The sequence below is a fragment of the Vanessa atalanta genome, chromosome Z (genome assembly GCF_905147765.1).
Source record: "Vanessa atalanta chromosome Z, ilVanAtal1.2, whole genome shotgun sequence".
Taxonomy (NCBI): Eukaryota; Metazoa; Arthropoda; class Insecta; order Lepidoptera; family Nymphalidae; genus Vanessa; species Vanessa atalanta.
The window spans coordinates 11,102,809-11,128,712 of NC_061902.1; the positions used below are offsets into that span (position 1 = coordinate 11,102,809).

At 31.7% G+C, this 25,904-nt stretch overlaps 1 protein-coding gene across 1 annotated transcript in view; it reads right to left on the reverse strand.

Annotated features, from left to right (window-relative positions):
* LOC125076327 overlaps positions 1–21,081 on the reverse strand; it is a 39,935-nt gene extending 18,854 nt beyond the window's left edge. Inside the window, exon 1 of the mRNA XM_047688445.1 lies at positions 20,561–21,081. Coding sequence (XP_047544401.1) covers positions 20,561–21,038 — 478 coding nt within the window. The 5' untranslated portion in view covers positions 21,039–21,081. The remainder of the gene's footprint in view (positions 1–20,560) is intronic.
* Positions 21,082–25,904: the final 4,823 nt, after the last annotated feature.

The window sequence follows — 25,904 nt, forward strand, 5'->3', positions numbered from 1 at the left end:
AAAAAATTAGAGAGTATGTTTCTTTCATCTCAAGAATTACTCAGATTTAAAGAAAACTTTTTACGCTTAGGTAATCCGATTATTGAGTAAAGTTATATGTTTTATATACGTTCGCTGGCCCTTGGGATCAGAGCAGTAACTATAAACGTCAACTAACCTGATAAAGTGACAAGTGTGCGAAGTGAGGACAAGGAAGGCAGGCGGCATGGCTGTGGTGGTAACGAGCTGAAATAGCATGTATCCAACTGAAGATGCTTTTTTAAACATTTTATCAACTTTTTTTTTATTACATCCTACACATGAAACGGGTGAATATAATCGAAGTGAAACGCAGGTGAAACCACAGCGAACTGCTCGTTAATAAAATGACTCAATTAATAAACTTTTAATGACGATAGTAACAATGAAGAATTTTGCTGGTTTGAAAACAAAAAAATAACTTTTCAACCATAAATGGTTGCAGATTTTCTCATAGTACAAATTTAAAGACGTATCACTTTAAATTTTACCTATATCAGTTGTTAATAGTAACTGTTTAGTGATATGCTGATAGTGTAACTATTTCAAAAATTAAATAAACATTATACTAAAATTTTAAAATTAAAATTCTAAATCAAATAATTAGACATAACGAAATAATTAAATGGTCACGCGTGAAAACATTGACCTACGTTGGATGAGAGACATTTTATCGGAGCTATAACCTATGCGATTTAAATTTCTTTTTAGTTAGAAAATTATAAAAGGTAAAATTCCATTTCAATTAAAATTAATATAAGTGTGTGACATACGTTCTGCCTGAAATAGTATAAAAAACTCTTCGAAAATATACGATTTTTCGCATGAATTTAGCTAATTTCTTCAGACAGGTGTAAGATTTATATAATCAATGGCAACATAATTTTTGATTAAATTCGCAAGTTTATCGTTATAATAAATGCAACGATTGAGGTTGGTCGTATTAGTTTGAAAATAAAATCTATTATTTTGAAAATTCAGACTATAAATAAACCTAACACCTGTAATAGTCATGCTGTCTCTTAAAGGCCCGGTTTAGTGACAGTTTGCAAAGATAATGTTTCATTTTCTTATAACCAATTTGATGCAACTAAGGACTTAAATAAATAATTCACTATAAAACGAACTTAACAGTCAAAATTGTCCAGGCAAATATATTCGTAAAAACATCTTTCATCAATTTTTCGGAATTCGCCAGTATTATTTTATTTTACGAGCAGAGAAATTTCGATATTTCGTAATCAAGTCGCTAAAAGGTACTGTCACACTGAGTTGCGCTGACAAAATGATAACTGATACATCAAATTAATGCACTGCAGCACTACAACAATGCTATTCTGTAAGGGATTACTTCGCATTACACGCGTGACGCGTGACGTGAAAATTGACGTAACGCGCTATTCAAAAGTTATATTTTTAAAATTTATAATTTACAGTAAGTCATATATAACTTTCTGACATCTCCAGATTTTGTTCTGCGACATGTTACATCTAATTTTATAACACGCTTTGTCGGCCGAGCATATGGAATACCTGATATGTGAGATATGCAAAAAAACCTTGTAATTAATAAATGCGTCTCCAACTTTGGGAACTAAGATGTCATGTCCCATTTGCCTTTAGTTACACTAGCTCACTCACACATCCAACCCGAACACAATAATAGAAGAAATCACCTAGTAAACAAACAGTGCACCTGTGTTTAAAACATAAGTGCCCTAAATATTCCCTCAATTTCATAATCCAATGGGATTGCAAATCCCACGACCGGAACGAGTTCAGACGCAACATTTATTGGATTGGACTGGATTTACGTGATTTTTGAAGAACGGAGGTATAAACACTGCCATTTAAGTGTTTACGAGCCCGAACCGGGGTTTGATCCCAGTTCCTTGGAATCTGCTGCCTTACAAGCCACTAAACTAACATAGCAGTCATTATTACTATTATCACGGACTAGCTCTTAAAGAGGCAGATAGTGAAATAAATCTTCTATGGACGACAAACACTTAATTCAAAATCGATGACCAAATAACGCTCACTCTGCAAGCCACGTTTAATTTTGATAGATAAAGAGATTTATTCTATCGACAAAACCGTAATTCGCATTCAGATTTACTTAATTGTATAAATATATTATCATTGCATGGTAGGGTTTATTGCAAACCCATTTGATTAGTAACCACTGCTACATATTCATCACGTTTTATACCACCAACTGCACTCCACGCACTTAGTGTTCTTGTGTTCCGATTGAAGGTTGGAATAGCCACTGTATCCACGGGCACATGGAAAGTAACATCTTACATCCCAAGGTCGGTGTATTGAAGATGTAAGAGATGGTTAATATCTCTTACAGTGCACATGTCTCGCAGTGGAGACTACCATTAGTTGGTCCATTTGCCAGTCTGTCTAACATTTTTTTATTTAAAAATATAAATATATTTTACAGATAATTTTGTCCTAGATTATTTATTGAAAAAAACGTTGTGTATTTCGATCGCATCTTGAAAAATATATCTTTAGGACTTAGACCGTAGAAGACACATGAAAATAACCTTAGATCATAATAGACGACAAAAAAATGTTTTCAAATAGTACTGAATGTTGTTCATTGTGTAGAGATAGACTATCGTCTGTTGACTGTCAGTCTCACTGTGATAGTCAGAGAATCATCTGTACAAAGAGACAATCGATTGCTCACTGATTGAAACACACAAAGTAGCCACAGACCTGCAAACTGTACAACTTCTAATCTGTGATCAGTTAAAGTGAATTCTGTCATGAATTACATGTGGTGAACATATATTTAATTGAATATAACGTTCAATGCTGTAGGAATACATTTGAGTGCGGAATGCTTTTCAACTGAACGCGTTTCACGCTAAATAGAAAACTACTTATACATATGGTATATAATACAAAGGGGCTACTTCAAAACTAAATCTGTTTGTGTTGTATCTCATTAAAAAAAACTGTCAACGTTATTAACAAGAAAGAATTTCTTTAGCATAAGTACTTAACATAAACATACTTAAACAAAGTTTAAAGAAAATAAGTAATTTCTTACTTTTTCCTATATTATATAATAACAAAATATTTTAAAATAAGTTTATATGTTAGAAATTGTGAATATTGTGTACATTTTCAATTCACATACATATCAGTTAATGTTACGTCTATGATTTGCTCTTTTAGTGTGATATATGTATATTGTTAAATAAATAATTAAAACGGGTGAGCCGTAAACATATTGTGAGAAGAAATAAATATCTAATTTTAAAATTAATTTCTAATTGTTAGGTATTGGTAAAATAGAAATAACTTCTAATTGTTAGATATTGTAAACCACGCCTGTATAAAAAAAATATTGATACCGATTTGCGAGACTCGTCAAAGCTTCCGGTAATCGAGGAGCCGGGGCGCGGCGCTTACCTCGGTTAGAGATGAGCCTTGCTATTCAGAGAAGCACTATCGCCGGTATCTTAATGCCAGCGGACATTTAAATGCTAAGATCTTTTTATGATTTGTACATATTTTATTCTTAAAGTCACAACTTTATTTATTTTGCCTGTGTTACTTTAGAGCCCATGACAATATTAAAAATGATAATAGTACTATAATTTAACAAGTTAATAAAATTATATATAGCAAGCAAGATATTCTTATGTATATTTCAAATGAAAGTATAAAATACTTCATACTTTTATTAAAAATACCTGTGAAAATATCTGTTCTAAGATATTTATATTAAATTTTGTTTGATATCATCATTAAAATTAACTGTAGTATAGTAAATATTCGTATTTATTAGAGTTATGTCTTAAAAAAGATTTGTATAATTATTTTGCACTATTTTATTTAATGACAAATGCTGAAGACTTTATTTGTTTAAGCGTGATCATCTATCAACCAACCAGGCTTAAAATAATTTATTTACAATAATGGAATACTTACAAAGGCAAAGTAGCTATATAAATAAAAACAACACGCAAATTAACCTCAACATGTACATTGTACAAGTATGGTTCAATAACACCAATATATAATTGCAACATATACATTACTTAAAATGCAGCCTAAATTAACACAATTTAAAAAATATAACGATAATTACCGAGCAACGAAATGCGGACTTTATCGAACAAGTGCAGGCGGGAAGTTGCTTGAAGGAGAGTTGCAAACTTATTCACATGAGATATATAAACATCTGAAGGCAATATTACATGACTGAAATAAATAAACTTGTAAAATTATAATTGCACATGCAAACTCATAGAAACATGTTTTTTTATATAAATAATGTAAATTGCATAATATTATATTATATTAGAGCTTAATGCGACTACACATAACGCATAAATTGAAAGGCGCAGTAGGCGGACGATTAAAGGATAATTAATCAGCAATTAGACATTACTCAGCACGACTCGATATAGATAGAGTAATTGCATTTTCATTTGACTGATTTCCTTATCATTACGTCTTTGATTCAAGATAAAAATAAAATTACGTTTCAAGCATTCGACGCCTTCTAAATATACGATGTTGTCTTATCTTTGAGTTTAATATTTAACATTATGTGACAAGTATTAAAATAGTTTTAGAAGTAAAAATTATAATAGAATATCTGAATATTATTAATAATGTATTTATTAAATATGGCGGACTAATGTTTAGTTGTGTGAAGATCGAAGGCAACAACAATAACGAAGTTATTGACCTAACCATTATTTATGTTCCACTGGGTTTAAAAAACAAAAATATCTATATTTTCGCAGTTATTTTTATGTTACGAAAATATTTTTTGCCATAAAAAAAATCATATTATCAGCTTTACGTAACGCCTGTGTATATCACTGGAGAATTTAATTAAGCTTGCCTAGTGATAGCGTAATCCCACTGAATATTGTAGACTTATAAAGATATATATAATAAAATTTATATCGAGAAATGAAATAATTCCCGGGGCATTGTACTTCAATACTATATCAATATGTTCAACATCTACATAACTAATTCGATTTTTTTAAATATAGATTCTGTCCTAATTAAAAGTCAATCACCCCTTAAATGTAATTCTATATTGCATAAAAGCGTACTGTGCGTTTAATTATTATTAATTTTAACGTAGGATGCATATAAATGAATTGACAATCGATTTTACTGAGCGAGCAACATTTGTACGAGTATGTAACGTGTATCATGATTACGATTGGACATATTCATCATACATTATAACTTAAATAAAATAATCTGTCATACTAAATTGATTTATTCGAGACTGTCATAAACCAACCCGTGAATCTTAATGGATGATGGATTCAGTCCCAGGCAAACATGAAAGCCGTGGCGGAGCAAAGCTTCGAATGTTAATCAGTCCCATCTTTATCCTTCAGCCAGCATTGGAGCAGCGTGGTGAAAGAAGATAACCTTAAGCTAACTTCTCTTCAAAAAGAAATGAAGCCTCAGGCCAGCATTGTTTCACTTCTGTATTTGTCAGTCACTAGTACTAGTAGTTTAATTAATTATAAATAATGTTGCTCAGTTAAGCAGATAATTATATTTAAATTAAAACAATAAAATCCTTAAATGGAAACACGATGTCGTATATTATTCTCAAGGTCAACACTAGATAGTGAAAATTTAGTAGTAAATGGCTAAATGAATAGTTTGTTTGAAAACTAAATTTAAACGCGTAATATTTATCTGACGCGAAGGCGAGTTAATATTTATATAGTCGCAGTTCTAACAGAATTTTAGTTTCTATTATTTACACAGCAGTTTATGTAATTATCAACTAAATATAATTGAATCTAACATTTAACTGTTCCTTGCTAATAATTAGAGTAATATTTATGAAATATATCAATAATTATTAATTTTACTGCATTTTATATACATACATGCTAGAAGTCGATATGGTCGCGGCTACGACTATTTACAGATTGGTAAACGGGAAACTTCTTAACACGTAGCTCCTGCTTGTAGTTAATAGCGTAGGACTTTTTTTACGATTTAGGTAGGCGGAGGTGCAAATGGGCCACCTGATGGTAAGTGCCGTTGCAAGAAATATTAACCATTCCTTACACCGTCAATGTGCCACTAACACTGGGAAAGGAGATGTTATGTCCCTTTTGCCTGTAGTTGCACTGGCTCACTCACCCTTCAAACCGGAACACAAAAACACTGGGTGGGCTGTTTGGTTGTAGAATATGTGATGAGTGGGCGGTACATACCCAGACGGGCTAGCACGAAGCCCTGCCACCAAGTAAACTTTTATGGACTGTTACTATTATGAAATTTGTTAGGCAGATTATCAAATGTCATAACCACCATCTCAGTTGATGGTGGTTACAACATTAGCACTGAACGAACTATTTACAGTCCCTTACATCGTCAATGCGAAACAAACTTTGGAAACAATGTAATGAGTGAAAAGTGAATATATTCTTAAAAATGTTAATGATAGATAGATTAAATAATTATTAATTGAACAAAGGGATATCTCAAGAAGCGTCCGTAAAACAATACGCCTAGCTTTTAAGTGTCACTATTCCCACTTGTAATGAATAGATGTCGAATGTACTAAACACACTCGAGACGTCTTTGAAATTGTAGTATTTATTTTTAAATGCAGAAGGGGCACAATGCATGGCTCTTGACACAATGCGAGCGTGCCGCGTGGCGCATAACACTGACAAACCAACATTTTTGAAGCGTATTACGAGCGGATTTAGAGCTTACAGTAACGGTAAAAAGCCGATTCAAAGCAAAATAGAAGCAAAACCTACATTTTCCATTACACCAGCGAAAAACAGAAACGTGTGAAGTATTCTGGTAACATTAACACGCATTCAAGTGTACTCTCCTTCATTGTGGAGGTGTATTAGATCAGGTGAAAAAATACTCTTTCAAAAATAAGTAACTGCGTTTAACTTGCCTTTAATGTCCCATAACTGAATGAAACCCAAGAGAAAGATTGGCCAACTCCAATGAATAAACACTTACGCTGAATTTCATGGTTTCCTCTATTTTTTTATTCATCGTCGAGCACGAAATGAATCATAAAAACAAATAACATGAAACCACATGAAAACACAGTGAAGTTTTCCCGATTTTGAACTCGCAATCTTCGGTTAAGATTCACTTGTATTAACCACTGACAATTATTTAATTGTATCCGTAGCAGCCGTAAGAGCCGACATGGCCCAGTGGTTAGAACGCGTGCATCTTAACCGATGATTTCGGGTTCAAACCCAGGCACGCACCACTGAATTTTCATGTGCTTATATTTGTGTTTATAATTGATCTTGTGCCCGAAGGTGAAGGAAAACATCGTGAGGAAACCTACATGTGTCTAATTTCAACGAAATTCTATCACATGTGAATTCCAACAACCCGCATTGGAGCAGCGTAGTGGAATATGCTCCAAAACCTTCTCCTCAAACGGAGAGGAGGCCTTAGCCCAGCAGTGGGAAATTTACAGGCTGCTAATGTATGTATGTAAATGTAATGTATCCGTAGCAGCTATTTTATGTAGAACATCCCGCAACTAACTACCTATTATGATTTCGCATAAATACTATTTAGACATGATTGACATAAGAAACGTATTTTTAAAATTAACAGGATCATGTAAAAATATCAAAAATATGGATGATAATTTTTTGTATTTTTTTTAAGCTAAATGTTACTTAAGATAACGTACAAAACGTAACGTGAAAAATGGTAGATCAATAAATTAATTAAACCATAGGCCTTGTTTAGAATTGTTTTTCGAAATTTCATAAAAACCTATTTTCAGTTAAAAGAGATCTCAAGCTGAATTCCAGTAAATATTAAGTAGTAAATTAGCTTTAATACTTAGTAATTTTACATTTCGAAAATCGATCGAGCTTTACAAAGTGGAAATGAACGTACATCGAACTGTGAGACGTGTAGAATAATTTTTATTCGTCTGTTTTAGTAGGGATTGATATTTGGCATAGAAGCATTGACGGGGAGTGTTTATTCAGAGCGAGTCTGTTACACACCTGAATAAAGAGAGCATTACGCATGCGCGCAAACTTCTCTACTGAAGCGAATATAATAGAGGTGAAGTGTACACAGTTTTTGAAATACAAAAATTATGAAGAAGATACACTCTTATCGAGAACGGTGATGGCTATTGAGATACAATGGCTTAAGTTATTGCATATACTGTTAACATCCGTTTTTAAGTGAATAATAAACACGATACTGTATTCGAAGATTAAATAATATTTTTAATAACAACCGCACTCGTCACTGTTTAATTATAATAATATCGTTTTACTAATTAAATGAAATATGGAAAATATTGCAAAACATATATATATCATTATTTTTTTATGATATTTTAGGCGGACAATAAATGGGACACCTTATGTTAAGTGGTCAACACCGCCCATAGACAATGGCGCTATATGAAATATTAACCATTCCTTACATTGCCAATGCGACACCAACCTTGGGAACTAAGATATAATGTCCCTCATGTCTGTAGTTACACTGGCTCACTCACCCTTCAAACCGGAACACAACAATACTGTACCTACACGGACGGGCTAGTAGGGACCCATAAATATAAGTATATTTATAGATATGTCATTATTATTCGAATAATTTAAACTTTTTCATATATGGTTAGTTTAATATTGAATATGAGCGTTTCAATTTCTGTTTTATTACTAAGAAGATAGCAGTCAGAGCGTTGACCTCAGTCGACGCTCTGACTGTTGTTTCGGTCACCTTATGCGTTAAAGTTCGATGACTCTTTAGCTACGACTGAACAGAATTCAGGCTAGACGACAGTAGTGACTTCTGCGCCGATGTTGGATTCTCATAATTTGAAATTGAAAGATCTTTATTAAACCTCAATTGCATTGCAATAAATAACTTGAATATTTGTGCTAATCTTTGCTGTTGTGCATATAAACGACGATTCAAAAGCCTGCTCGAATAAAGTATATTCAGTTTTTGATAAAAAGTCGTAATTGTTTTCTAAATTTATTTAGTACCAATTTATATTGTTTAATGTACGAAATTGAAATATGATTCATCGTTTTTCCCTAAAATTATTTCGCGTTTATACATCACGCCCACGCCAATAGCGAATCTGTTCCTCGACAATGGTAATGAACCATTCGTCTACAAATGCTGACCCGGACGATCGAGTACATTCGAATTCGAATCGTTTATATGTACATACGTTCGATACATATGTATGCTATTGACAATCGGATATCCAAATAAAGTATTTAAATTGTAATTCTAATTTTAACAATAATAATGTCAAAATAAGATAATTATATAAGATATATAGATTGTCATAGATTTTGTCAAATAGATTGTTTGATGATATTAAACACGTTTAATATCATCAAATCGATTACATAAATTCCTGAAAAAAAAATAGTTTAACATTTTTGAAATTGATTGTACTTTTAAGGTAATGAAATCAGTAAAAAAGTTAGTTCAATGACCTACTACGCGCATCGATTGATGATTTCTTAATATGATCAAATCGATTACATAAATTCCTGAAAAAAAAAACATGTTAAACATTTTTGAAATTGATTGTAGTTTCTTTTAGATTTTATCAAATAGTATGTACTATATTATTGTAAGTTTATTGATGAATTACGAATTCGTAATTTTACAAAAGCTAAGTTCACCTCACATCGTAATGCCTTTGTTTCGAATTAAAAAACCGCATGCAAGTGGGCGCTTGCTTTCGTCACTCTCGCACGAACACATAAATGCTGTATTACACCATAACATGTATGTCGGATAGCGGCATCCTTTGTCTCAAATCAACTCGCTCACACACGTAACACGTCTTTATGTCCCGCATGCCCCGCATGCGCATAGAGACGAATGGTAATAATTACGCAAAATAAAATTACCAAATCTATAAAATTAAGTACCACGATTAAACTAAAATCGGGGAAGCAGTGATCATTAATATTAATAATTCCAATAGTTGTCTCAACAAAGAAGGTAAATTTTAGAGTATGCTTAAAATAACTGAGTTTTTGATAAAAAAAAATACCTACATTTCTATATTGTGTTTTTGGAAAATAAATAAAATAATAATATACATTTTAAATAAATTGTTTATATGTTTCGACGATTTTTTTGTGTACAATATTTCGATTTATTTTATATTATGATATGTTTGATAATGATCTACATATAATACTAGAATTAAATAATTAACTAAAATTAAAAACTCTACCCTTTTATTCTTGTAATGAACTTATCTTTCTAATTAACAAAGCAATTAAACTATTTATCTTGTAACGCTTAGACATAAAGTATTGCCATAATTGTAGTCGTTAGCGTGGAATCCCCGTCTATTCTCTCTCATCACATACACGGCGTTCAAATGCTTTCAAAGGCTGTGTCATCTATTCGGAACAACTTACAATCGCCGTTCGTCTATTCTCCGACGACACCAACTCGTACCTCCTCTATCACCTTTGCATCTATAAAACACTCGACAGTCATGCTCTTCATTGTTAATAATGAACGATTCTTTTCTAATTCACATTCTGTTTACCAAAAGTAAATAAATATATAATTGATATCTATACATATAATAAAATTGGAGTGTCTGTTTGTAATATTAAAATAACCCATTTTTACATTTACCCATTTTAAATATATATGTATGTATACACGTTACATATACCGAAATAACATTTTTTACAATTTTTGTCTGTCTGTCTGTCTGTCTGCCAGTCTGTTTGTTTGTTCCGGCTAATCTCTGAAACGGCTAAATCGATTTCAACGGGACTTTCACTGGCAGATAGAGGATGTAATAAGGAGTAACTTAGGCTACTTTTGTTTTAGAATTATATATAGAATAAAAATAAAATCACGCTACAATATCCAAATAAGTTAAATTCAAACAACGCGTACGAAGTCGCGGGCACAACTAGTTACATATATGTAATATATATAAGTAAAACATTTTTGTATCGCTGATACGATGTCCGCCATACGAATTTCTTTTAATTTGTGTAAGACTGTTGAGAACGATGATTCAGGTTCTTGAAATTTTCTTTTTATTAAAAATAAATCGTTGAATTCCTTCGTTTTAAAAAAAGCTTTTTTTAAATTAAGATACTGTCAATTGATGTCAGAATCATTTTATTTATTACTGTCAAATCTAATTGGCAACGAATCTACGCCTTTCAAGAACTACAAATTATTAAAATTTCTGTTCTTTATAGATAATCAAAATTAATTTATTTGTCGTTCAAAAAATTGGGATAAGGGCAGGAGGATGATGATTGTAGTTCAAATAAACAACAGTGACATTTGAAAAAAAATAGGAAGATTTGGTTTTTGGTTGCTATTACGACAGACTAAATTGAGGTGCAAATTTGGCAGAATTTCAGACCCGACAAATATAGGTTTCCTCGCGATATTTTCATTCACCGAGCACGGTTTGAATTATAACCCCAAATTGAGCACAATATGCAATCTCAGTGGCGCTTGTCCGAGTTTTAGCCCCAAATCTTCGCACAAGATTTACGTGTTCACTTGGTCATCATGGCATTAAAAATAGGTCGCAGACTAGCCATTCAATTAACAGCCTAGCCTTTTTATTAAGCGGCAGCGTTCAATCGGCGGTCAGAATAATTACATTCAGCCAATACATCTTTTTTTTCATAAAACGGGGTAATTTGTTTTAGTCTCACTTCAAAATAGACATAGACATACAAAAATGAGCTAAAAATTTATTTTTTCAGTTTTTCTTTAACTAAATAATTATGTTGGTTAAACTGGTTTTTTTAGAAATTATATATATTTATAAATTAAAAGGATAATTAAACTAGTTGCCTGCTACATATATACCACGATAATCTGTTTCCTTTTAGCCTTACTGTCACTGGAACAAGCTATTTTCAAACTTCCTGTTACGTACTCATTTCATATTCCATCAATTCTCGTCACCGTGCACATCCCTCTCAATATTCTCATCTTAGCTGTACCTAAGTATTCGCCTTTCATCGTCACCTTATTGGCCCACCACTCTGATCCATGGCAACACGTCTGATAACAGTTCCATAATTTTTCCTATTAGTTTCAGAGATAAGTTTTTGAGTTAAATTTATTCATGTAACCATTATGAATTTAAATATCAAAAAACTAAAAACATATTCAGTTCTTATATATTATATTCAAGTCGTTTAATTACTTATTCTTTGATATCGAGCAACATGTACAAATATTTCAGTGTAGTATGGCTTCTTAGTATTAAAATGATAATTATGCGAAAGTAAAACTATACATAAAAGCAATAAGTGCTTTCGAATATCTATTCAGGATAAAAAAACAAGCTACAGAACATCAAACTCGTTAAATTTTATTTGCTAAGAATTTACAAAGATTCCTTTAAGGTTTATAAAAAAGTCTACCTCGCGTTTTTAAAATCACCTTAAAATGGAATCAAAGATCAAAAAGTCTTAACGTGTCTTAGGCTGCTTATTCAATCCTTAATCACAGTTGGGTCTGATCTATGATATATATATTCGCTGCAACGACATAAACACGATAAACTAGTACAGAAGATTGAAGTTTCCGAAATAAGATAAGTTGTTGTGTAAAGTTTTAAATGACGAACATCTATATAAAAGTTTATCCGTTATTTAACTATCATAGTTAATGATTTTTTTAAGCGCAGTTTTATATATGTATTGTATTTTAATCAGGAACATCAATGCCGCTTTCCATTTTTCTAACATATAAAATAACCCTTAAGATATGATTTTTTTTTAATCTGTATGTACCTGATGACTTCCAAATTAGAAATATTTCTAAAATAAGAATTAGCAAACTTTATACAACCTTTAACCCCCACATTCGACTGTATTTAACTCAAAATTAGTAGTCTAAACATCGATACCCATATTTTCACATCAGAACGTCAAGACTAATATCGAATTTAATATCTAAAGTAATTACCTTCTAAACATCCTTCGTTACTGTACACCTATGTTCCCAAAGTCCTGCGCAAATTTCCATCCTGTTTTATGCAGGTTAAGCTGTGTTTTGTATGTCAGTCATTCATTAACAAAATAAATGAATTATTATTATTAAATTATTGCGTTCGCCATATAGTTTTTTCGTATTTATTCAGGTAAAATTACAATAAACTTTTTTTTTATAATAATTTACTCAGATACTTATAGTCTCTTCAGGGCTCGAGGCAAGCGAAAGGGTACTCTCGCTACGCCCTCGCTAATAATTGATTTTAGGATGAGTATTTTAATTTAAGAAAATAATGAAATATAAAATTACCGAAATAAACATTAAGTACCTAACTAATCTGGACATGTTTTGTCGGAGACAAATTAAGTACGTAATTGATGTTTGAGGATTGTCCATACATACAAATAAGGCGACCACATGGAATTAATTCTTTTTTTTTTATTTAACAATACTTCTGAATATTTTTCTTACTAAAGGCACTACAAATAACTTTAATGAAGTTAATTATCTCAAGTTAAGTATCGAAGAAATCACGTTAACGCTATAAATATATCGACGACCATGTTTCATATATAACGATAGAAAATATTTTCATTAGAACTTCTTTTTGTTTTGCATGTAAAGGGACACCATTTGTACTTTTAAAGGACGACATTCTTGCTCTTTGTGGGGGTATCTGCATTGCTAATGTATATAATATGAATTAGGAAAATGCTTATTTACTTCCTCGTCTCTACGTTATAGAAAGTTGAAACAAAAAACAAACATGTTTCCTACGATACCTGAGTTATATATTATGTGTTTATATTATAAATAATGCATGTTTTAAGTTTAACTTGTATTTGTATCAATTACTCAAAGGTTTAAATATTAACAAATTTATGATATAATCGTATAAGATAGTTTTTAATTGAAGAAACAAACCTGGAAAATATTTTATTGAATATTTTTATCTGGAATAAAATGATCAAACTGTTTACTGTGAAGAGAAAAAAAGGCCATCTCATGTTTAATATTCGCATGTACAGCAACCGTACATTTCATTGAAAAATAAAATACTCTTCTTTTTATTATTCGACGCTGTCGTAGTAATTTAAGATTATTGGAAAATTAAAGCAAAATGTTTTAATTTTATGAATACGAACGTAATTCAATTTCTCTTTCCTCCTACATTAATTGGGAATTCACACGGCTCTATTTTATTTTAAAAAAAAATGTTGAATCAACAATAGTTGAAAGAGGTCAATAATTTATTTTGATAATAATTAAAATATTTTTTGATTCGAATGAACTGAAAAGTCCATACAGTTCAAAACGCTATTGGCTTAGGTTTTGACTCGACTAAAATCAACTCGTGTGAACGCGACGTTAGTGACAGAGAATTAAATTGGCAATTTGTTCGACAGCTCGGCATGCGAGCGTCGCGAATCAACAAGGATGCGGCCGTATCTATGTATAGTCGTTAACACTGATTTAATTGACACCGATTTAATCCAAAACAATTACAATCTTCATTCAACTAATTCTGCATCAAATTTATTCTATATACGTGGAAAAGGTGTTCGTTTATAAATATGATTATATTCTATGATTGCGATCTTTCAATAATAATAAAGCCTGCATTTATAATTTAGCTTACAAAAGTGAAACTTCCAGGTAAGCTTTTCATTTGCCTTAATCTAGTTTATAATTAAATCAATGAACACTTGTTCTATTCAGAGTAATAAGAAACATAAAATACATTTCTCACCTTCCCGCTTAAACACTTTGCATAAAAGAGATAGAAGCGACTTTTTCCACGAATAGAGCTTTATTAATTGCAATTAAATACCTGTTTATTTTATCCTATTGTTGACATTTTATTTGAAATTAATTACGAATGGCTGACTTTAATTATGTACTACGATTAAAATTATCTTTCGTCACGGATTATTTACAAACTAAATCATATTTATTTTAACACGCGTAGTAGCGTCATTTCGCTGTATTGGCTTACGGGCTTAGATGTAGGAATTGTCTTGATGTTTGAGTCGATGATCATTTCTTTAAGTGTTGTGTGATATATATAACACTACATGCTTCTAATTTCCTTTCTCAAGAGAAACTAAGTTAAACTCGATCAATAACCGAATAAATTGTCTGTAACTAGACATGGTTTAACATTTAACTACCTCCCAATAGGCAAACTAAGTTTCACATCATGTGTGAGATCTAATATAATGCGTGCACCACACTTGAGATAACAGTCTTGCTTGCAATATTTACATGTATATTATTATCTCTATACATTAGAATGAATAATTATATATTAAAGAACACTTATATTTAGTCGTTGACACATTAAGAAATCTTATAAGAACTTCCTGAAATACAAAATTCGTGGATATTATGCTGTTGTAAATGGTTATAACTCAAACGTTAATAAAATTGATCATTTTAGTTAAAAGACACTGTTTAAATATCGAAATCAACTGTGAAAAATAATTTACATTCGAAAAGTAATTTACATTTAATTGATTAAAAACCATGTCGCGACATTCCGGCCGAGGCAATGCGATTATTCACATACGTACTTATATGAAATAAAATTCGATGGAAAAACGGAAATAACCTGATTACGCTTTAAAGACGAAATCTTATTTAACAAAATTTGCATTATTTCAGTACTTCTCATCTATGCGTAAAAAGAAACTGTTTTATCGCGTTTTTAGGAAATATCTTAGAATATAGATATTTTAATGAGTCATCGGAGTGACAGCTTAAACCCTACAACAAGTAAGTCAAATTTTAAAACGTTTTCACAGAACGCACATTTAATTAATTGTAACAAATATGATGTTACAATTGCTGAAAATTACTTTCTTCTTCCACTTCGAAATGTTTTATATTTTTTAATACTTGTTAAGCAACATTTATAATATATTAGCGTTATGTTGTTGAATATAATGGAAAGGGTGCGCTGGAGCAAAATCGGCAAAAGTTAAGGATTCGACCACCTTTTATATGATAGTTATGTTGACAGGTTGCTGATCTGTGGCGCTGGATTTATACTACGGGTATTCTTGGCTAGAAACCGAAGCGAAAACTTGTCTGCAGTGTATCAATGTTTTTCTGACGTGATCGAGCCAATTTAATTCTGTTGGTTCTTTTCTAAAGATTTTACTATATTAAATATATTTTGATACAAAACATCTTTGTTTGTCAAACATAATTGGTGTGGCTTGGTTATGTGAATGGCGTAGGCCGTGAAGGAAAACGGCGAAACACCCCCGCCACTTTGTGTATGCATCGATATTGTCGTGTAGTATTATTATTTATTATAATGTAAGAAAAATATATTTATTTAAATAACGACATTCTACGTTTCTTGTGTATAAAACTATTCTTTCACAAACATCACATTCGACGTTTTACATCCACTGGGCGTCCCGTGATGGACACATTTTTATTACAACGGAGCTTCGAGGAGCTCTTTACTTTATATCAGGAAAATTATGCTTAGCGCCACCCATTATTACAGCCTGGCTTCGATTTGTAACATAACATGTAATCCAACAGAAATGGCTGATATGTCCACTGAATAACGTCTGTAGTTTAAAAAATCATAAACACAATGATGATTTTTCCATTCATAACACTTTATCCATAATAAAAGTTTGTAGTAGGCATTATATTTTTAATTAATCATAATAAATTATATTGTAGTAATATCATCATGCACGTTTCGTTCAATAAAAGTCTTAAGCATTCAACATTGTTTCGGTTTATTGAAGTTGAAAGCTATGCGTTGTATTTGTGCTGTTAACTTTCAGACATGAAAATTCGTAATTGGAATTAGGATGCAGTTTCATAAAACACATTTCGAAAGTAATTGCTGAATGCTTGGACTGTTTCTGTATTCACTATAATTTCATCCACGTCTTAAACATTGTTAGGATAACCGCTGTTTTGAGGCGAAGTCCCAGTTTTCGCAGGATTTCTCAGGTTGACATAGTAACAAACAAAGACAAATTCGTTATTGATTTATACGACGTTTGTTTAAATAACTCTTTTGACGAAAAAAAATGATAATAGATGTATTGAATTTAAAATTCTGAGCTAATTTATGCTCATATAAGCATTGTTTCTGTTATTTAGTTAGAAACTGTTGCAGTTTATTTGAGTAATATCTTCATAAAGTGACAAACTAATATTGTTACGTTGATACGTTGAAGATATGTTTAAAATATAGAGTGGATTGTTCTTGTAAGCAAACTAGCTAAAAACAATTATCTACTACGGTACTATGCCAAAAACGACTGGTAATGGCAAATGTTAGTTTCAACTAAATGTATATGAGTAATACGTTACCTTGCTAAGAAATGAATGCACATATATAAATGAGTGTGCATGTAGGCAAATTGATGAAGTGCGTTTTTTTTTTTATTTTATACATAAATCAAATTATGGTCGCATTCATTATCGACTTAACACATAAAATGAGGGATTATTGATCCTTTTTATACTGTATATATTGATACCTTATTTTAGAAATGGAATGATAGACTGGATTTTTTTTTTTATGACAGAGGTGGCAAACGAGCAGGAGGCTCACCTGATGGAAAGTGACTACCACCGCCCATGACATCTGCAACACCGGGGGGCTTGCAGGTGCGTTGCCGGCCTTTCAGGAAAGACTGGACTACTACTTTTCTCATAAAATAATCTTAAAATACTTAATTCATTAATAATAACTATTGTGATGTAAAATGATTCATTTTATAAATTAAATTATTAGTTTTATTTTGATCCATATACAATATTTTCCTTTAGAATATGTCAACAAATTTTTATTTTAATAACAAATGTCAATATTGTACACGATCGTATAAAATGTTAATTGAAATGTGCGATTTTTTTTTGGATTGATTAGTCCATTAAATAATTTATCATGACAGTAGAATATTTTATTTTCATAAAATATTTAAATAAACGTTTAATTTATATTAAGCACACTCTTTGACGGAAGTGGTGATTAACTCTGACGACTGTGTTTTATTAATAACATTAACTGTGTAAACGCATATAATAAAATTTTAATATCAATTAAATTACACTGTCTGAAAAAAGAAATCGACTTGTCAGCCTTACTTTTTAGTCACTAATTTACTTTATCTTTGTTTAGAGCAAACTAAATTAGCATTCGCGGCATTCAGTAATTCGATGTAGAAAACTTTACCAAAAATGTTTTGTAAATATAATGTAAATCAACTTTTTATTTTCTTTATTTCATTTACAAGTTTTTCGCTAACGGAAAGCATCTGTTTTTCTTCAATGTCTAAAATGTTTCGTTTTATCCAGAGTAGGGCTTGTGGACTGTAAATATAGCGTGAAAATGAATGAATGAATGAATATTAAACGTGTAACAAGTTTCCATTGCAATTAGGTATATATAGGTGCCGTGACTTACATGTAGAATATTACCAAGGTGTAATGTAAATATTCATAGGCCATGCACCTCCCCGCCCCTTCCTACCTGGGCGAAGCCGTAAGGGAAAACTAGTTAAAGTATAATTTGGGTCGGGTAAAGCGCTCTTAATAAAGTACTATTTTCATGAATTTCGAAAATAAAATCATTTGTTTATTATTTATCATCACTCAAAAAAAGGCTTTCTGTTTTTGTTTCTTCATCTCCCTTTAGAGTTTTTTGAATATCATAAAGTCGTACCAACTTATTGTATTCTATACTTATAAAATAACATGCCCTGACCGGCTGACCGACTGACTGATTCATCATCGCCGAGCGTAAACTATTAATATTAGGGCCATGAAACTACCTCCCTAACTACCCCTAAGTGGGTATAATAGGGGTTTAATTTTTTAAGTTAGATACATGAAACTTTATTTTTCGGCTACTGATTAAAAATGAGTATATACATATTTAAGCCGTTTTGGATATTATACCCATAAGGGTTGAAATAGGAGTTCGTTTATAAGTTATTCTGGAAGTCTGTCATTTTTTAAGTTAGAAGATTGGCGCTCCAATAATTTTATGAAGAAATTTAAGACCTCCAAATTTATGCAACGGCACTAGACTAATAGTAATAGTAACAGCACTCTATCGTAATGTCATAGAGGCTACAATTATTACAGGATGTGCTAATTCCATGTGTGTATATTCCATGAATATCTTTCATACCATCAGCATACCCCTTTGAGTTCAAGAGAATACAGTTCCCGCTTAAAGTCTAATTCGTCATAACAATTAATAAAGCACAGGGTCAAATCTTTAAAGTAGACCTAAGAGAAGACTGTTTTCGCAGGGACAGTTCTCTGTTAGTGATTGAGCTCTACGGGCAGTCTGGTGTCTTTGGCCCACGAAAGTCGAACCACAACTGTGGTATAAAAAGAGGTCTTAAATTCGTCTTAAATAACGTCATATTTTATATTATTCTGTAACAGGCACGGTCAACAGCTAGTCCTTTTGTGAATTAAAAGTAACGTATAACCTTTGCAGTTCAAATGTAATAAACTCATGCAAAGTACTTAGCCGTCCTAATGTTATCTGTTAATTGAAATCCAAATATTTCAAGGTAACAAAAACCAGCCACATTAACAAAGTATTTTTCTTAAAATTTCCATTGATTTCAAGAAATAAAGAATGTACTACTCCTCTTTGTAACACATTTGTATCAATTTGTAAAATTTTTTTGTGTTGTGAGTGTGACGCGATTATGAGACTAACAAACGCAGTTACGAACCGCTACAAGTAAGCCTTCTTGTATCTTTGTTACAATGATTTAATTTATGTTCTATTTTTATAACTAATATTTTAATCTCCTTTACATGTCTTATGTTTATGTAATCATTAATTTTTCGCATTAAATATTAAATTGTTATTAATTTTAAGGATAATATAATTATTGCATTTACATTAGATATTTGTATATGTCTACTGTATTGTAAATAATATATATATTATTCGTCTGTACTGTAATTTACAGTTTAATTTAAAATTACCGTTAAGAGATATTTTTTGTGTTTAATTCCAATGTGGTATCACTAGACGCTTAACACGTTAATTGTATAAAACGTTTTAACCTTATAGTAATATTTACGACCGTCATGAGTAATTGAGCGCATTGCTGATGTTTTCGCTTTAGCTATTTTTAGTTCAGATTAATACCATAATATTAAAATAACGATGTCAGTCTTCGCTAAGCATTTATATTACGATCGCAAGTGCTAACATTCATAAAAAGAAAGCTATATTATAAATGTTACTCGGTTTTTTGGTTATTATATAACATGATCATGACTTAAGTAAATACTTTTAGCGTAGCTATAAAAATGTTGTACGTAACGCATAATTAAGATGGTACTTGTGAACATTTCATGAAATATTGTGAATAATTAAGCAGATGGGTTTGAGATAAAACAAAGTCGCACTGTAGAAACATGAGACGTTATTCGGAACGAGGCCAGGCGAGGCGAGACCAGAAGGCACTCGTCCTTGCCAAGGACATAGGTGACTCACCGTGCGGCTGGTGAATCGTGGGGTGTGCGTCGCAATCCGCACAGACGGTGGAACGTAACAATCGCTCCCGTTGCAGCCTCCGCAAGAGCTGTAGATGCTGCGGCGTGAACACTGTCCCGGACCGTTCGCCCACCAGCACCACATCACCAGCATCCCACCATGCTTGTTCTCGCAATGTTCCATCCCTATTGAAAAGGCCCATATCTTTGTATCCCTCGGGCGGACTGAGCGCGCCCGGCTCGGGGTCCTGAAACCGCTCGCAAGCTCCACATCCCGAACACTCCTCGTTTTCGTCCTCGTCAGAGTATCCGCATTCATCGCGGACAACAATAATATAATCAGCTTCAAAAAATTCATTCGCGCTCTCGTCAAAAACCACGCGATGTTTTTTAGTCTTAACTCCTTTTTTCAGCGACGATTTTAAATTTTCATGGTCCTTGTTGTGACGCGTGTCACGAGCGGCGCGGTCGCCGCGCATCGTCGCGTGTATACACGGCGTGAGCGATCGCCGTAGTGGTTAAGTGTCGGAGTCTCGGAGAGCAGTAGCGGGCTAGCGGCTGGCGTACCGAGGAGCGACTGCAGCGCCGCGCCCGCCTATCGATCGCGGCGACCGCCTCATCGGCATCGCGGATTCAATTCCACCGCCATCGTCACCGCCGCCAAGCCGAGGCTGTCCCGTCACCGTCGCCTGATGACTAAACATAAGCATAATGCGTACGAACGTACTACACCCATTCAACAACGCGATCATTCGCCCACCTCAGTATTTTAACAAAATAACAATTTCGTTAATACAATTAACATTTTTTTTATTCATTTGAATTCTATATACAATATAAAAGATAAGTGCAAAACAAATATTAACACTAAAATAATTGGGTAGTTATATTATATTAATAGGATAAAATAATCAGAAACAAACCGATAATCCTTTAATCAATTTATAATTTTAATTATTTGAGTAACTTAAACAAAGGTAAGTTCAACGCTTGTTGCCTTAAGTTGTCAATTGCATAAAGTGCAGGTATAAAGTTCCCGACAACATTAACTATAGATTTCTGATAACAGGAAATTTCTTCTAAAACTTTTCCATTGCAATTATTCTTTACTTTTTTTAATTCTTTACAAAATTGTTTTTATATAAATTCTCTACCTAAAATGTATGAGCCGTATTTCTATGTCAATAGTTACCACAGCATTCGATGAAACTGTAATATGAGTATAGCTTTGTTATCGTTACGGCAAAAATATTTGTCATGTCTTTATGAAGACCGGCATTCCAGCGAACGCTTTTTTAAAAATTTATAACTTTTGTTGAGATCGAAAAAATATATCTGCATTTTTTGAAAAATTGTTATTATTAGAAATAGACGCGACGATTTTAAAAGAATATTTATATTATTATTTTTATCTTAGAATATAATTTAACGGATCATTATAAACTAGCGACCCGCCCCGGCTTCGCACGGGTGCAATGCTGATACTAAATATACTACAGAATATGTAACAACGTTCACAGTTTTTCAGACATTAGACAATACAAACCGCTATGTCCTATGTTCTATGTCAGCTATTTTAAATCTGTAATATATTCGAAAATTTTCATTTAAATTACATGCTGTGAAGGACCATATTGATCTATATTAAAAGAACAATGTATTTAAGGTACTTAATTGGATAAGGATTAACGCATTGTTGCTTAAAATCGCTTCGAAAATAAGCCATTATTTCTCGTAAAAAGTCAAGGATATAAAATGGTTATTGTGGGCTACCCCTAAGAGATAGACATATACCATCACGGACTTTTTTAATATGTACAAAACCGTAGTTCAAACAGCGTTTGCAATGTAAGCGCAAAATTGTGTTTATTTACGACATAACTTCAGAAACATCTAAAATAATTAGTGTTTCTCTCATTTAGTATACATACAAATATACCTATCGAATCGATCTATCTATTAAAAAAACCGCATCAAAATCCGTTGCGTAATTTTAAAGATCTAAGCATACTGGGACAGACAGTGATAAGCGACTTTATTTTATACTATGTAATGACTAAGATACTATTATTGTTACATACTCTTTTTAAGCAGTTCTAGACTAGATGTCAAGTTGTGTCTTAATAGACGATGTCCATTACTGAAAATTAGTTTTCTAATACTTAAATAGGTACAGATGAAATAAAGGAGCACAGGAGCATTTTATAATATTTATTAAGCTGGCACAGTTTTTAAAATGAGAAGAGATAATATATAAATGAAAAGTAAAAAAACTTTTTAAAAACAAGCTTTTATTTAAATGTAAATGTTTTACACTAAAACCCTTTATTATAAACCCTTATTTGACCTTTGACACATTTGACACAATTTATATAACATAAAAGCTTGTTGCGAGATTTAAGTAGGTACTCGTATTTACTTAGTATGTAAATTTTAATAGATAAAATTATTAACATAAAATTATTTAATTTACATGATTATCTACACACGTAAATAAACCTTACTCCGCCGTATTGTTTTACAGAGGCGTCACGTTATTTTTTTACTTATTCTCATACCGTTTAACATGCTCTGTCATCCAAACTAAACGTGTATTTCAGCTCAATCGGTAAATTGAGTTGCAAGACTTCACTCGTAAAAACCTACATTGCAAGTTAAATAAAAGTTTGTAAAAAAATTACAGTTACTTTATGGAAATGAAACATTGTTCTAAGATTACTAAAGTATTCAGTGAAATGAAAAAAGTACAATAACAAAGATACGTATTATCGACAATGATAATTGTATTTATTGTATTAGGTAAACATAAGCCTTAAATATTACGCAATTAAAGTTAAATATCAGATTTTTAAATAATAAGAAAAAAATGCACTACTGTGTCAAAATTTTTATGGAATATATTATACACAAATATAAAGATATTATACTAAATATAGATATTAATTATATTGGCCCAAAAGTATAATATAAGAGATTTTACAGCGTCACTGCTACACCAATTCCCGCCCCACGTCATTATGTCATGAGTTTATTCAAATATTGCAACATCTCTCTAATTACTTATCTAGATTGCAATATTTTAAAGCTTATTTTAAAAAGCGGCTAATTAAAGCAATAGGGTGTTTAATTCAAAATTAAATATTACTGAGTGATAAAGAACTGAAGTGACCACGTTTTCTTTTTTCATTTTTCATTGACGACCTCCATGGTCGAGTAGTGTGTACACCGGTTTTCATGGGTACGCCACTCCGAGGTCCCGGGTTCGATTCCCGGCCGAGTCGATGTAGAAATAGTTCATTAGTTTTCTATGTTGACTTGGGTCTGGGTGTATGTGATACCGTCGTTACTTCTGATTTTCCATAACACAAGTGCTTTAGCTACTTACATTGGGATCAGAGTTATGTATGTGATGTTGTCCAATATTTATTATTTATTTTATTAAAAAAAAATTATACCTAAAATTTGTAACTGGTTTCGCTATAAGAAGGTATATATTTAAGCACAAGACTCAACAATTGACATGGCAATAAGGCTTATATTTAACGTTACACGAAAAAAATAATTAAATAATTGTAGAAACCGCATCTAATTCGAATATCGTTTATGAAAAGCGAACATACTTATATAAGAAAGTCAGAATATTTTTAAATAAATAATAATAATGAATAACGTATGAGATATACCGATAAAATATTTTTACCAGGTCACTATAGCACCACCTTACCCTAAGATAGCTACGCCACTGACGGCCAGACGTGAAAAATGAAAATCGACTTTGTTTTATAGTAAAGATAAGATTTAAATAGCAAGGTCGACTTAGGGAATATGCAAAACTATTCTTAGTCTTAGAACAAGCTCCGTAAATAGAGACTGTACAATCTATATTTATGAACTAGAATTTCAAGAAAGTCACATTCGTCGCAAAATTATCAAAATCGAAATATTTTAATTCATGTGTGCTCATAAAAGCATTTTGGAATCGTCATGTTAAAGTATTTAATTAAATGTAAAGCTACTACTGACTGGTAAAGTAGATTCTACATTAGTAGTAGTTTCTAGTAGTTTCTCTTTTCCACCTTTTTAACGTGGCAGAGTATAAAGAGCAATTATATTTTTTTATATATCCTACGGAAATCAATAGATACTAAGTCAAAGACGTAATTTATTTAATTAGTAATACATAAAATTATAATAATATTTTATTTTCCTAATTTAGTAAAAACTTTCGGGGCAAACGTAAGTAAACGTTCAGCGCCATCTATAAATAAGTACACAAAGTAGTAGCACCTCCGTGGGATAAGTGATTTTAATTAAGTACAAAATTTGACCTAAACTCTAGAAAACATTGCAAGGTAAATAAACCTTTGCAAAAATAATAAAATTAATCAACGTTTAGTTAGAATGGTTTAATTATCGCCAATATATGTTTAAGGAAAATATATGAATATCCAAATAAATAATCAAAGAAAAAAAATTTTTTTTTCCTTGTGTGCGTCCGTTTATTTCGTAAGCATGAATTACGCTATCAAGATTTTCTTTAGCGATTGCTGTACCTATAAAATGAGCTGCTTCAGTTTTATCTGTCCAGCTAGTTACGCTGATCAATGTGACATATCTTCTCGAAATATTTATTATTTTTCTCTCAACTATAATAATAGAATAAACTGTTACCGAGTAATCTTTATTTTCTATATGTAGACATCTGCGAAAATAAATATTAGACCTGTAGTTTTAATAATTACTTTATTCGTTTGGTTGCCGGTGCGTTCGAAAATATAGTCGAATGAAAAATGTTTCAAAGAGTCAATACCTAATGTAAAAAGTTATTCCGAAAAAATGTTCGGTATTCGTACGTGTGTTTTGACATTTATTTACCAACATAAATTGTTTTTCACAAATACGGAAGCAAAGTAATATTAAATTGAAACTTCTCTTACAATTTAAGCGACCTCGAAATTTATTTTAATTAAGAACGTGAACTTCAATTATATATTATTTAAGCTTCAATTTTATTATTTCAATAGGTTTTCTTAATATTATCGTTTTCCAACTTTATGACACCTTACACGTGCAACCGGTCTTCAACGTATATATACTAATAACAAACAATCGCTTATGCCAAACCCATGATCTTTTAATTTTGACTAAGTATCGTCTAAGTGAGAATATTCTTATACACATCTGTCACTGGAAGATGTTCTTTTAAAAAACGCGCTACGGACGGTCCAAGTAATCACATTAGTATTTTTTAAAAATGATTTTACTCCAAGTGTGTACAAACATTTATAAGAGACGTATGTATATTTACGACCGCATTCTGCATTTTCTTTCTCTTACGATAATCA